This window comes from Hyaena hyaena, unplaced genomic scaffold (genome assembly GCF_003009895.1).
Source record: "Hyaena hyaena isolate Hyena2069 unplaced genomic scaffold, ASM300989v1 scaffold_345, whole genome shotgun sequence".
Classification (NCBI taxonomy): Eukaryota; Metazoa; Chordata; class Mammalia; order Carnivora; family Hyaenidae; genus Hyaena; species Hyaena hyaena.
In genome coordinates, this window is record NW_024080976.1 from 1,170,474 (window position 1) to 1,185,060 (window position 14,587).

At 36.8% G+C, this 14,587-nt stretch overlaps 1 protein-coding gene across 1 annotated transcript in view; it reads left to right on the forward strand.

Moving 5' to 3' along the window:
• Positions 1-14,587, forward strand: part of ZFP82 (ZFP82 zinc finger protein) — a 76,039-nt gene that overhangs the window by 3,100 nt on the left and 58,352 nt on the right. The window contains exons 2-4 of the mRNA XM_039249727.1: positions 6,955-7,025; positions 9,229-9,355; positions 9,641-9,736. Of these exons, the coding sequence (XP_039105658.1) occupies positions 7,017-7,025; positions 9,229-9,355; positions 9,641-9,736 (232 nt within the window). The 5' untranslated portion in view covers positions 6,955-7,016. The remainder of the gene's footprint in view (positions 1-6,954; positions 7,026-9,228; positions 9,356-9,640; positions 9,737-14,587) is intronic.

Below are 14,587 nucleotides of genomic sequence, written 5' to 3' on the forward strand. Positions count from 1 at the left end.
CTAGTGAGCCACCCAAGCACAGCGAATTCCTATATATTCTTCACTCAGGTGCCCATGGTACAATGATGAAAATCAGGAAACTTACACAGATTTAAGATTTTTGAATAATTTACAGACCTTACTTAAATTTTGCTAATTGTCCTATTAGTGCTCTTTTCTGTTCCAGGGCCCAATATAAAATACTTCATTGATTATTTGTCCCTGACCATCAGACATAGTTCTTTAGTCCTTTTTATCTTTCATGACCTTTATACTTCTGAAGAGTACTGGCCAGTTTTTTTGGTAACATATCTTTCAATTTGGATTTGTCTTCTTTTTCTACATGGTTAAATTTTGACTATGCATTTTTGACTAAAAGATCACAAAAATAATGTTTGTGTTCTTCTCAATGTGTATATAATGATACCACTATATCTCATTACTGGTAATGTTAACAATGATCACTGGGTTGAGGTGGTATCTGCCAGGTTTCTTCTTTGTAAAACTATTCTTCTCTTTCTAATTAATAAGTATCTTGTAGGGAGAGATGCTTTGAGACTCTCCAAAACTACTGGTCTCGTGGGTGTCCCTGGCTGGCTCAGTCATAAGAGCATGAGACCCTTGATCTCAGGGTCCTGAGTTTGAGCCCCATGTTGGGGGTAGAGATTATTTAAATAAATAAGCTTAAAAAGATACCATTCTTATCATACTTTAACCCATCGATAGTTCTTGTGTAACAACTATTACTGTGATGTGTGCCTAGTAGTGATTTCCTCTTTCCATCATTCCTTCTATATTTATTAATTTAAATTCTGTAAAGTGGGGCACCTGGGTGGTTCAATCAGTTAAGCGTCCGACTTCAGCTCAGGTCATGATCTCACGGTTTGTGAGTTCGAGCCCCACGTTGGGCTCTGTGCTGACAGCTAGATCAGAGCCTGGAGTCTGCTTCACTTTCTGTGTGTGTCTCTCTCTCTGGCCCTCCCCTGCTCATGCTGTCTGTCTGTCTGTCTCTCTCTCTCAGAAATAAATAAAACATTAAAATTTTTTAAAAAATATCTGTACAGCTGTCCCTTATTCCTCATGTGTTTATTCAATGACTTATTAATTCATGGATACTTATTTTTTCTGAGTTTTAATCCATTATTATTGTTATATAATTTTTGCTCAAATTGCCCCAGATTTGGCCATAGGAACTTCAAATTAGCTCCTGTGTCCTTTCAACATGGCATCATTTTTGAGTACTTTCTTATCCTATGTATCTGTCTTCTCCCATTTTCCTAGCAAGTTTTTAGGCCTTTGTCTTTTTTCTTTTAATGTTTGTTTATTTTTGACAGAGAGAGGGGGAGAGCGAGCATGCACAGGGCAGGGTCAGAGAGAAAGGGAGACACAGAATCCAAAGGACAGGCCTTTGTCTTTTATGATTGTGCTTTTTTCATATCTTGAAAAGAAATCTTTGTATATTCTCAAGTTCCCGCAGATATTCTGTTTTCTTATATTATGGATTTAGCATTCATATTTAAGTTTGTGGTCCATTTTGCATTAATTTTTGTTTGTGCTGTTTATTGAAAACACCATCTGTGCACATCTGAAATGCAGGAAGCTTTTATCACAGATCAGGTGATATATACGTCACCCTCTTTCTGGACTGTAATTCTGTTTTATTTATTTATTTTTGTCAATGCCACTGTCTTGAAATCTACAGTATTCTCCAGCCATTTTTCTTTTTTAAGATTGTCTTGGCTGTTTGTCAGAATCAACTTGTTAATTCTCACCAAAAATGAAAAATTCTTGCTGGAGTTTTGTTTGTGAATTTATATATTAATTTGGGGAGAATTGACATCCGATCAGTATTGAATCTTCCAATTAATAAATATGGCATATGTCTACATTTGTTAAGGTCTTTAATTTCCCTCATTGATTTGTTGCAGTTTTCAGTGCACATCTTTTGTTAGATTTGTACCTGGGTATTTGACATTTATTATTGAAACTGTACATGGTATTTAAATTTTTAAAATTTTCCAGTTTGTTGATAGAAGTATAATTATTTTTTGTATATTGTCCTTGTTTCTAGCATCTACAAAACACCTACTTGTAGATGCTGTTTATCAAGTTGGAAGTTCTCATTCTCATTTGCTAAGATTTTTACATTAAAGAGGGCTGAGTTTAGCAAATGCATTTTCTGTGTCTATCAAGAGGATATTTTTTTTTACTATTATCATCAATGTGGTAAATTATCTTAAGTGTCATATCTTGAACCAACATTTCATTCTTGAAATAAACCTTATTTGTCCTTAATGTATTAAACTGTAACAATTTCACTGGGTTAGATCTGCTAATACTTTGTAGAACTTCTTCATGTATGTTCATGAGAAATATTGGCCCATAATTTTCTTTTTATGCCTTTGTTTTGATCAGTCTTTTTTTTTTTTTTTTTTTTTTTACAAATAGTTTATTGTCAAATTAGTTTCCACATAACACTCAGTGCTCATCCCCAAATGTTTTGATCAGTCTTGTATTAGCCTCATAAAATGAGTTAGGAAGAATCCCCTGTGTTTTTCTATTCACTACATATAAGATTAAAGTTTCTCCTTAAGTTTGGAAGAATTCACTGGTGAAACTATCTGGGCCTGAACTTGTCTTGATAGAAAGATTTTAAACTATGGAATCAGTTTACCTCTTCAGATGTTTTAAGGTTTTTGTCTGTTTTGTCCATTTTGACATTTTTTTTTAAGAATTTGTTTCATCTAAGCTTTCAAATTTAAGAGCATAAAGTTATTAGTATTATTGTTTTTAATGTCTGTGGCATCTATCATGATGTTTACTTTTTCATTCTTGATTTTGTTCATTTGTTATCCTTTTTCATCAGTGGTATTGCTAACATGCTTTTTCTTCTGTGTACTTCCAAACTTTTTTCTTGGGTTGTGGTTTTGCTTTTTGTTTTGTGTGTTTTCCTGATTATTACTCTTCAGGTTTGCTGAGCTTTAAACTCTGTTGAAGATTTTTTTTTTTCCTTTATTTATTTTTGAGAGACAGAGCATGAGTTGAGGAGGGGCAGAGAGAGAGGGAGACACAGAATCCAAAGCAGGCTCCAGGCTCTGAGCTATCAGTACAGAGACAAACATGGGGCTTAAACTCACAAATTGTGAGATCATGACCTGAGCCAAAGTCAGACGTTCAGCCAGCTGAGCCACCCAGGCGCCCCTGTTGAGGCTTTTTATCAGTTAATCAATTCAGACAGTTATTACTCTCCAAACTCTTTTCTTCTCAGAGACTCAGCTTACATATACGGTAAATCTTTTGACTGTGTCCCTTTTGTCTTAAACTCACTTCTGTTCTTTCTCTTCTTTTTTTCTACTTCATGTGGATTTTTTTTTGACTTGTCTTTGAGTTCAGTAATTCTTCTTTTAAAACAATTTTCAATGTTTATTTTTGAGGGGTAGGGGAGAGGGGCAGAGAGAGAAGGATACAGAATCTAAAGCAGGCTCCCTGCAATTAGCACAAAGCCCTATGTGGGACTCAGACCTATGAACCATGAGAACATGACCTAAGCTAAAGTCGAACACTTAATTGACTGAGTCATCCATGTGCCCCTGAGTTCAGTAATTCTATCTTCTGCTTGTCTGGTCTCATGGTAAAACCATGCAATGACTTCTTAATTTCTTCCTTCCTTCCTTTTTTTTAAAATTTATTTATTTGGTGATCTCTACATCCAATGTGGGGCTCAAAGTCACGACCCTGAGATCTAGAGATGTGTGCTCTTGTGCCTGAACCAGCCAGGTGCCCCAAACTGTTTAAATTCTTTATCTTTTCCATTTGCCTATTTTTTAATTGTATTTAACATTTTAATTATAGCTATTTCAAGTTGTTTGCCAACTCCAATATCTGAATTGTCTGTGGTTCTGTGTCTGCATGTCTAGCAGTTTTTAATTGGATGATAGATATTGTGTCGAAAACCACCATGGAGGCCCAGGGCATACACTACCTGCATCTAGCCTTCTCATATCAGAAAAATTAATTACTTTTCAGGTCTCTGTTACTAACAGACAAATACAATTCTTAGCATACAGGAAATTTGCAGGATCATGTTGGAAACAATTTAAAACATTATACTTTCATTAAAAGACTGGCTGCTTATTTAGAAGAGTGCAAAATTCTCAAAAAATTTTATTTAGATTTCATAGGACTCTCTTGTCTATAGTGGTATCTTTTGGCAGTGCTCCATACCCAAGGTATGGTCACTTTGGAAGCATACTACAGTCTTGGCCACAGAGATTATTGGGTTTAACCGAAAGGGTCAGAGGCGCCTGGGTGGCACAGTCAGTTGAGCGTTCAACTTTTGGTTTCGGCTTAGGTCATGATCTCACAGTTGGTGAGCTCTGCTCTTATGGCATCTTCTGTCTCTCCTCTCTGCCCCTCTTCCGCTTGTGCGCACTCTCTCTCTTTCTCAAAAATAAATAAACTTAGGAAAGAAAGAGAGAAAGAGGCAGATTCCCCAGATGCAAGAATTCAGCTGGAGATGATATACTCTAGGAGCAAAGATAAAGCGGGTTGGAAATAGAACAGACATAACATGGAACTATTGAAATAAGAATGTTTCCTGCCCAGGTCTCCTGGGTGGCTCAGTCAGTTGAAGGTCCAACTCTTGATTTCCGCTCAGGTCATGATTCCAGGGTGGTGGAACTGAGCCCTGCTTTGGGCTCCACTCATGCTGTGTGTAGACCCTACTTAAGATTCTTTCTCTGCCCCTCTCCCCTGCTCATGCGCACACACACTCTCTCTCAAATTAAAAACAAACAAACAAACTTGAAAGGTGCAGGACTTGAGAATGTCCCTTTAACCAAGGAAAGACCAGTAGGAGACACCAGAAAGGGGGACTTAAAGTGAGAAGTATGGGAGAAAGAGCTATTTCCAAGTCTTTCTGAATTACTGTTGATTCTTTTTTTTAAATTGTTTTTAATATTTTACTTATTTCTGAGAGAGAGAGAGAGAGAGAGAGAGAGAGCGTGAGCAGAGGAGGGTCAGAGAGAGGGGGAGATACAGAATCTGAAGCAGGCTCCAGGCTCTGAGCTAGCTGTCAGCACAGAGCCCGATGCAGAGCTCGAACCCAGAACCATGAGATCATGACCTGAGCCAAAGTCAGACGTTCAACCGACTGAGCCACCCAGGCGCCCCACTGTTGATTCTTTAGTATCGAGCACAATGTCTGGCACAAAATAGATTATGCTGGTCGATTAAGAAAAGAAAAACTAAGAGCTTAATATATGGTAATAATAATAAAAATATTAAAGGAATGCTTTCAGGTTTTAAGAAGAGACATTTGTGGATTACCTTGGTTTTCATTTCCTAAAATATATATATATGCCTCTAGTGCAATGCAGTAAGTGCTAGGATAGATGTATCCATTAAATAATTGATAACAAGGCTTTTTGTCCTGGGTGGTCACATTTACATACAATTATTGATAAATTGCTTAACCATAAGGAGCTTTGTACGTAGGGATGCTCACTGGCCTTTATGCTTTTATAATGCTCAGTTTATTATATTCCTATATCTAACAAACAAAAAGAACATATTTTATTAAACATTTCCGCCTTGATCTTAAATTTAGTTACTCCCCTTAAACATCTATTAATATTTTAGTATAATGTTCTTTGGACCATTTTAAACATCTTAAGCACATATCATATACACAATTATTACAAATTTTATTACTACACTTACAGTTAAAAACTATTCTAGGGGCGCCTGGGTGGCTCAGTCAGTTAAGCATCCGACTTTCGCTCAGGTCATGGTCTCGCGGTTCGTGGGTTCGAGCCCCGCGTCGGGCTCTGTGCTGACTTCCAGCTCAGAGCCTGGAGCCTGTTTCAGTCTGTGACTCCCTCTCTCTCTGACCCTCCCCTGCTCACGCTGTCTCTCTCTCTCTCTCTCTCCTAGAAATAAATAAAAAACATTTAAAATTTAAAAAAAAAAAGCTATTCTAAAGCATTAGAGATACAGATTTAGTCCATTTCTACATTATTTCTATACTTTTTAAATCCTTCCTAGTGTTTTGCCAGTTAAAACATCTTCCTAAAGTTTTTGTAATATTGCTGTGTTTTTCTGGGTTTGTTTTCTTAAGATTCATTAACCCCAAAAGTTGTCTCCAATTGTGCAAGATTATAGGCTCTGGTTCATCAGCCAGTTATTTCTTGGTCAGGACACAGGACTGGATTATAAAGAACAGATCGTTAAAAACTGTTTTGACAAATGTATATCCAAACTAAAATGTATATGATCAATTTTTAAGAGTTATTTGGAATTCATATACAGGTAAAATGGTATATATGGAAGGATTTTTTTAAACTTTATTTTATTTTGAGAGAGACAGAGTGAGCCTGTGTGCACAAGCAGGGGAGGAGCAGAGAGAAGGAGAGAGAGAATCCCAAGCAGGAACTGACACTCACAAGCCATCAAATCATGACCTGAGCCGAAATCAAGGGACTGAGCCACCTAGGTGCTGATAAACAAGGATATTTATTACAGCATTATTTGTTGTAGTGGAAGATAAGAAACAACCCCAAATGGTTATGGGCAGCAGATTGTTAAATAAAAATGTATACATTTAATGAAATACAATGTAGCTAAGGGAATTACAACTCTGTAGTACTAGTTAGGATCCAGTTCAAGATACATTAAGTAAAAATAGCAATGTGTGTAACAGTGTATATAATATGCTATCATTTGTGTAAAAAAAGTATATCTTTGTGTGTCTATGTGTATATATACACTATATTCTCCAAGCCCATATTAGATTGTTGATCTATTCTACTTCAAAGTTTGAGGTCTCTGGAGTAGGGGATAATGAAAGATTTGCCCATTTTTTCTCACTGATACCCTTTTTTTTATTTGTATTTGTTTGAGGTAAACAGAGGGGAATGGTCATCTGGGAGCTATGGGGCAATTGGGATCTTATGAAGCTTCTTTTGTCTTCCCCAGCTCTGCCCTTTTCCAAGAGGATCCCAGACGAAGACTGGTCTTTTTCTGCAAATACCAAAGCCATGGCTCAGGTGAGATGGTATTTCCTTTTGCTCAAAGAGAGTCATTTTTACCCATAGTACATGTAAACATTTGCCTTCTTCATCATGATATTTTTGGTGTTTAAAAAACAAAAACCTTTTCAGACAGTTTAGTTAAAAGTGGTACCAAAGTTCTCTTACCCTTGCTGTAAAGCAAAAGATCTCCAATAAGTCAATTCAAAAATTGGTGGAGATATTTATTGAAAAAAAGAATTGGTTCATAACCATTGTTGGAAAAAAGAAACAAGGTCTGGTTAAGATTTTTATACTCTCAGATTACTTGTAACAGTTAAGGGCCAAGTGGTTGAATAACAAATTTCTCTGAAGAGGTTGTAATCAGATTATAAATCATCAAAAAATCGCTTATGGATTCCATCAAGAATCCTTATTTGTTCTCACAGAGAGATTGTTAATTACATAATGTAAAAATGGTCTGACTGAGACCAGGCTCCGAAAAAAAACTTTTACCCTGGTTAACATGGTCCATTCAGGAACCTGACCCTCATTTCTTCATAAAAACCCAGTGTCCTTCCCAGTTCCCTCTTCTTTTAAGCAACATTTATAAGTTCATTTATTAAGTTGTTCAGCATCTTCTGTCTTAGACTTCTGCCAAAAACCTTGACAGAATAGAAATGTGTTTCCCATTTGTTAATATAATTTGCCTGAACAGTGATTTGATGAGATGGAGATAAATAATTAGGGGCACCTTATAGGGAAAACCCCTGATCATCACAAACTAAGGGTTTCCAAGAAGAAAATATGTGGAATGGTTTTGCTTGATATCAGTCTTAGTACATGGAAAGATCTCCTGGTGTATGAGCCTTTCATATTTGGGATATGACTCATGGCTCTTACAAAACTCTGACACCTATACCTTAACAGATATTTTTAAAAGTCATTTTACACATTTTGCAAGTAAAGTAGTGCTATTCCAGTCTTGCCCCATCACTCCCTCCCAAAAGGTGACTGCTCTCAACTGTCTTGAATATGGCTTAATTGCTGTCTTCTAATGAATCAGTTTTACTCTTTTGACTTACTACAAAGTGGAAGGGACACTTGAATTGCACCCTTCATTTCCTCTCATTCTGTTATTAATTATAATTTTTTGTCAAATCAGTAGTGTACACAGTATTATGATTGCAGATAATTGCTCGCTGCTAAGCCAGCTCATAGCTCCATTCTGTTACAATCTTTCATTTTTCCTGCAGTTAATTGCTTTTTTTCCCTATCATTTCCTTCATTGTCCATGTTTTCTATCAGGTCAAATGCATCAATTCATTTTGCATGTGGAGACTGCCATCCCCATTCCCTTTTTCACCCTCCTCAAACCTGGTCCCATTACTCTCTGGGCCTGCTGTCTAGCTTTCCCAAGCCTTCCATTTTGTTGTTGTTTTCCTAATTTTCCTTCACTGTTCTCCTGTGTTAATTCACCTATTTCTTGAATACTACGTCTTCCTCTTTTCTGGTATATTCCCTTCCTTTTGGTGGAGCACATCTTCTGGTAGTTTCCTAAGAAATTGTGGAGTCCTTTTATGTCTAGAAATTTATTTTTCAACACTCACGACAGAATGATAGTTTAGTTATGGAATCTAGGTCAGAATTTTTTTTTTCTCTATCAGCATATTGAAGAATTATACTTACCGTTTCTTGTTTTTAGTAGTGTTCTTGAGAACCTCATTGCCTCTCTGATTCTTGATGCCATTTATATGATCTGATCTCCTCTGGGCGTTTGTAGTGTCTTCTCTTTATCCTTTATTCTGAAATTTTACTCTTAGCTACTTGGGAAAAGAAGAAAAGGAAAGAGGCTCACATGTGTTGATGACTTATTGTATGGCAAGTAGAGAAAAATAAGAGCTCCCCTGTATTGAATGGCAAGGATCATGCTAGCCATTTGTTTATGCTGTTTCACTTAATTGGGATGCCTCTCTTAGCTGGATTTTGCACTTTCCCAGTTTTGTCTGGCGGAAACAGAATAAACATGGAAACATAAGATTCAGTCCTGCTTGTTTGTTTACAGTCCTCTACTTGCGTCCCAAACATCCAGCCCCACTCTATATGCTTGCTATTTTTCACCTCTACCTTTATTCTTCTCTCTTTCCTTCACCACCCCCCCCAAAAAAGGAAAGAAAACCAAAACAGAAACATAAAACATTTCTTTTTATTAATCAAGTCATATACATGGTTGTTGTTCCAGGAGTCAGTGATGTTCAGTGATGTGTCCATAGACTTCTCTCAGGAGGAGTGGGAATGCCTAAATGATGATCAGAAAGATTTATACAGAGATGTGATGTTGGAGAATTACAGCCACCTGGTATCAATGGGTAAGGACATCAGTCCATAATCAGATTCTGCCCTCAGGTCTATTTTCTCCCGTGTGAAATATCTACCTTTCAAGTAGGTATTTCTATATCCTGTTCTTAGAGAAATGCTTTTAATATTGCAGTGTTAGGAAAAAGAAGCTGCATTGAGTTATGGGGGATGTTTCAAGTCCTCTGTTATGTTTCATTAACCTGATATACCTTTCTTTGATTCTTAATGAAGGGACTGAATTTGAATCCTGGGATATTCTCATCATAAACTTATCTCCTTACTTCTTTTGTGAGCAGGACATTCTGTTTCTAAACCAGATGTGATCTCCTTCTTGGAGCAGGGGAAGGAGCCTTGGTTGGTTGACAGAGAACTAACAAGAGACCAGTGGCCAGGTAAGTGAGGCTTGGCAGGTAATGACCCAGTTGGTCAGTGGAGAGACTGCACCTTTGAGGTGCTATCTGGACTTGATCTTAGCCAAAAGGCCGAGAAGCGATTGAGGTGCTGTCTGGGGATCTCCCCTTACACTATTGTACAAAAGTAAGGCTTTTCAGCATGAGCTTTCAAATTACCTTACCTTTTCCTCTTACTTAATTAACATACTCTACCTGCTTTTCTCCTCTTATACTTCTTTTTATTTCCTCTTATAATTGCTCAGTTCTAACCAGCCAGTGCCCTCCTCTACCCTCTCTTAATAATATTCCTTTCTATCCATATTTTGGATCTAATTCCTCATCACCTTCTCATCCTCTTTTGTATTTAGTCTTAAAAAAGCATCACTGTCTCCTGACATATATTTTTTTTTCTACATTGCCAAAGGCTTATTTTCTTTAGGGTTTTTTAGATGAAGTAGCTCATGTAGTCATTGATTCATTCATACTTACAACAAACATTTACTGATTTTTGAACGTGTGAGGTACTCTCCTAGGTACTGCAGAAATTTAAAAAAGGAATAAGCAATTTCAGAATTTATAGCTTAATAGGCATACTAGAACACAACTATATATAGCTTCTGTAAAGTAGAACCATCATAAAAGAGGTTAAAATAGGGAGCTCAGAAAAAATTAGGGCTAGGGGATAGAAGAGAAATTGACCCATATAAATATCATAGAGGGTGGTTTGAGCGTGCATGTTATTAACTTTAGATAGAATGTTGGAAATAAAGGCTCTGTAGGTCCACTGAGAACTTAGAGCTAGCAAAGATAAAGTTGGTATGAACAAGTTGAATCAAGACAGCACCTTCATTCATTCAGTACCTATTGTATGCCCAGCACTATTCTTAACACTGATGTTATAGTAGTGAACAGAATATGTAAAATCTGTATTCCAGGAGTTTACCTTCTAGTGCTGAGAGAGGTATAAAAATAAATGAGTATATAGGTCATGTAACAGTGCTAATAAGAAAAATAGAATAGAGAAAGGGGGTAGAGGATGCTATTTTATATGATGGGGTAAGAGAAACTTTTCCAATCAGGTGACATTTTGACAGAAACTTGAAGAAATACAGCAGTAAATCATTTTATCTGGTTAGTGGAAGGAAGAACATTACAGAGGGAGGAAGCCCAAACATTCCAGGGACCTGAAGCAGAGGTACATTGGCTGTGTTCAGGGAGGAGCCAGGGGACTAATGCTTTATCTATCCTGGTTGATCAAGTATTTTTAAATAAATCCAAGACTTCATGTCATTTTACCTTTGCATAATCTCAATTTGTAGTTCTAAAATTATAGACATTTTCCCCTTACACAATTTTAATGCCATTATTGTCCCTAATCAATTTTATAATTTCTTGGTGTACTGGATTGTTTTCATGTCATTATAGTGAGTACTAGTGAGAGTGGACATATTCATCTTAATGGTGCTATTGTCTTTAACTTGTTCACCAGTAAATTTTACCCTTTTTATCATTACTATCCTTATTTTTTCAATTTTTATGGACTTTATGTAATAAAACAATATGTACCCAATTCCAGAAGATGCTTTTACTTTTTAATTTTAATTTACATTGGTGTCTTTATATGTTTTAATGTGTTCGTAGTCAGCTCCTTAAAAGTGGTTATTGTGATTTCTGATCTTAGAAAATTAACTATTCTCTACAAATTTTATGATTTATATTGTTTTTTAATTTTCTGTGATTTGTTTTATACCCTTTAAATCCATTTTTAATTTCTTTTGCAATAAACTATAAATGAAGAGTCCACATCCATTAACCTCCCCCCCCCAGCCCCGCACACACTTTAGCATCATTTAGCTTGTTTCATCTTTGTTTTATCTGCCTGTTCAATAATAAGTTCTGATTTCTGTTACTTTGTATGTCAGCTTCGTTTTCTATTTCTTGTATCCGTCTGCTGCTTATGCCTAAGGAGATAGATATGCCTACCAGAAGTTAATATATTGTCATTCTTTTTATTGGAAATTATTACAAATAATGTGAACATTTAAACAGTTACAAAATGAACTTTCATGGAACCATTACCCAGGTCAAGAACTACAACACTACCAGCACAGATATCTTTGTGTCCTTTCATAGCATTACTGAGAGTGCCATCCACAATATATATAGTTTAGTTTTAGTTGAGGTTGAATTTTATAGACATGGAATCATACTATATGTAATCTTTTATGTCCTGCTTTTTTTTAATGTTTATTTTTGAGTGACACAAAGAAACAGATAATGAGTGGGGAGAGGAAGAGAGAAAGGGAGACACAGAATCCAAAGCAGCCTCCAGGCTCTGAGCTGTCAGCACAGAACCCGACACAGGGCTCGAACTCCCTAACTGTGAGATCATGACCTGAGCCAAAGTCAGTCTCTTAACCGACTGAGCCAGTGAGGCACTCTTATGCCTTGCTTTTTTTATTGAACATTTTGCTTTTAAGATTCATACATAGTATTGCTTTTGTTAGCCTTGATTCATTCCATTATATGAATATACCTCATTTTATATAACTGTTCTACTGTTCATAGACATTTAGGTTGTTTACATTTACAGACAGCTGCTATGAACATTTTCTGTGTTTTAGGACTAGGAGAGAAGTGAGTGGATCATAAGATATCATATGTTCAGCTGCCAAATGTTCAACTTTTTTTAATGCCTGTGCTAGTTTATAATCCCACCAGCAGAACATGAGAGCTCTCATTATTGCACGTTTCCTAACATACAGTATTGTCACGTTTGGAGTTTTTCAAAGTTTTGAGTGTACAATATACTCCAGTGTGGTTTTAATTTGCATTTCCCTTTTTACTGATGAGATTAACACATGTCATATCATTGGACTCTTATTTATTTATTTATAATTTTTTTTAATGTCTTATTTCTGAGAGAGAGAGACACACAGCGTGAGCAGGGGAGGGTCAGAGAGAGAGAGAGGGAGATACAGAATCTGAAGCAGGCTCCAGGCTCTGAGCTGTCAGCACAGAGCCCGATGTGAGGTTCAAACCCATGAACTGTGGGATCATGACCTGAGCCAAAATCAGACATTCAGCTGACTGAGCCACCCAGGCACCCCTGGACTCTTGAAATTCTTTAGTGAATTACCTGTTCAGATATCTTAAAAATGTCTTTCTGTTGAGTTGTCTCTGTTTTTCTTAATTATATGTTAAGGATTCTTTATATATTTTGTTTCTAGGTACATTTGATGTTCTAAAATTATGAATATCTTCTCCCACTTTGAAATGTCTTTTACCTCTCTTTAGGATTTCTTTTTGTGAATAGAGGTTTTTAATTTTAGTCAAATTTATCAGTCTTTGTGCTTCACATTCACTGGACATTATGTAAGAAATTCTTCCTCAATTTATTTTTGAATCTTTACAGAATCACAGGGGTGCATGGATGGCTCAGTTGGTTAAGCATCCAGCTCTTGATTTCAGTGCAGGTCATGATCTCATGATTCATGAAATCTAGCCCCGCATCAGGCTCTGCGCTGACAGCACAGAGCCTCCTTGGGATTTTCTTTCTACCTCTCTTTCTCTGTCTCTCTCTGCCCCTTTCTTGCTCATGCTCTGTCTCTCTGCCTTTGAAAATAAATAAACATGTGGTCTGGGTGGCTTAGTCGGTTAAGCGCCTGACTTTCGCTTAGGTCATGATCTCGTGGTTCGTGGGTTCGAGCCCCGCGTCGGGCTCTGTGCTGACTGCCAGCTCAGAGCCTGGAGCCTGTTTCGGAGTCTGTGACTCCCTCTCTCTCTGACCCTCCCCTGCTCACGCTGTCTCTCTCTCTCTCTCCTGGAAATAAATAAAACGTTAAAAAATTTAAAAAAAAAAAACAAATAAACATAAAAAAAAAAAACCACAAAATCACATTATCTGTACTTTTTTTGTCCCCTTTAAGAAATCTTTGCTGGGGTGCCTGGGTGGCTCAAGTCTTTAAGCATTCGACTTCATTTCAGGTCTTGATCTTGCGGTCCATGATTTCGAGCTCCACATTGGGCATTGTACTGATAGCTTGAGCCTGGAGACTGCTTCATATTCTGTGTCTCCCTCTCTCTGTGCCCCTCCCCTCCTCGTGCTCTCTTTCTCTCTTCCTCAAAAATGAATAAATATTTTTTAAAAATTAAAAAAAAGAAATCTTTGCTTACTATAAGACCATGAAGAGAATATATTCTCCCAATCTTTTCCCTTAATGAGCTAAATTTTTACTATGATGTATTCTAGTGTGGTTACATATATTCCCCCCATATTTTTCTTCTGGTAGTATTTTTCAGTCTGAGGACTCCTATCTATTTTTGGTGATAAGAAGGTTTTGACAGTCAAATGTTACCTTGTTACCATTTCCTTTTTTCTTAAGCCCCCATTAAATAGAATATCTGGATCATCTTTAGTATCTATTGCCATTTATCGTTTTTCAATTTTGACTGCCTTTACATGGAATTCCTTGGTTTGATTTGTATCAGTTCACTGTTATATTCCACGTCTATGACTATTTGGCTCTTCAGCCTATCCATTAAGTTTTTTATTTAAAAAAAAAAATAGTATAGTGGGGCATGTAGGTGGCTCAGTCAGTTAAGCATCTGACCTCAGCTCAGGTCATGATGTCACAATTTGTGGGTTCAAGCCCTGCATTGGGCTCTGTGCTAACAGCTCACTGCCTGGAGCCTGCTTCAGATTCTGTCTCTCCCTCTCTCTACCCCTACCCCACTCATGCTCCATCTCTTTCTCTCCCCCCACCACCAAAGAAGTATAGTTATTATATAAAAATATACTGTATACACAATAGGATGTATATAATATAATGAAAAGAAAATTATAAGATA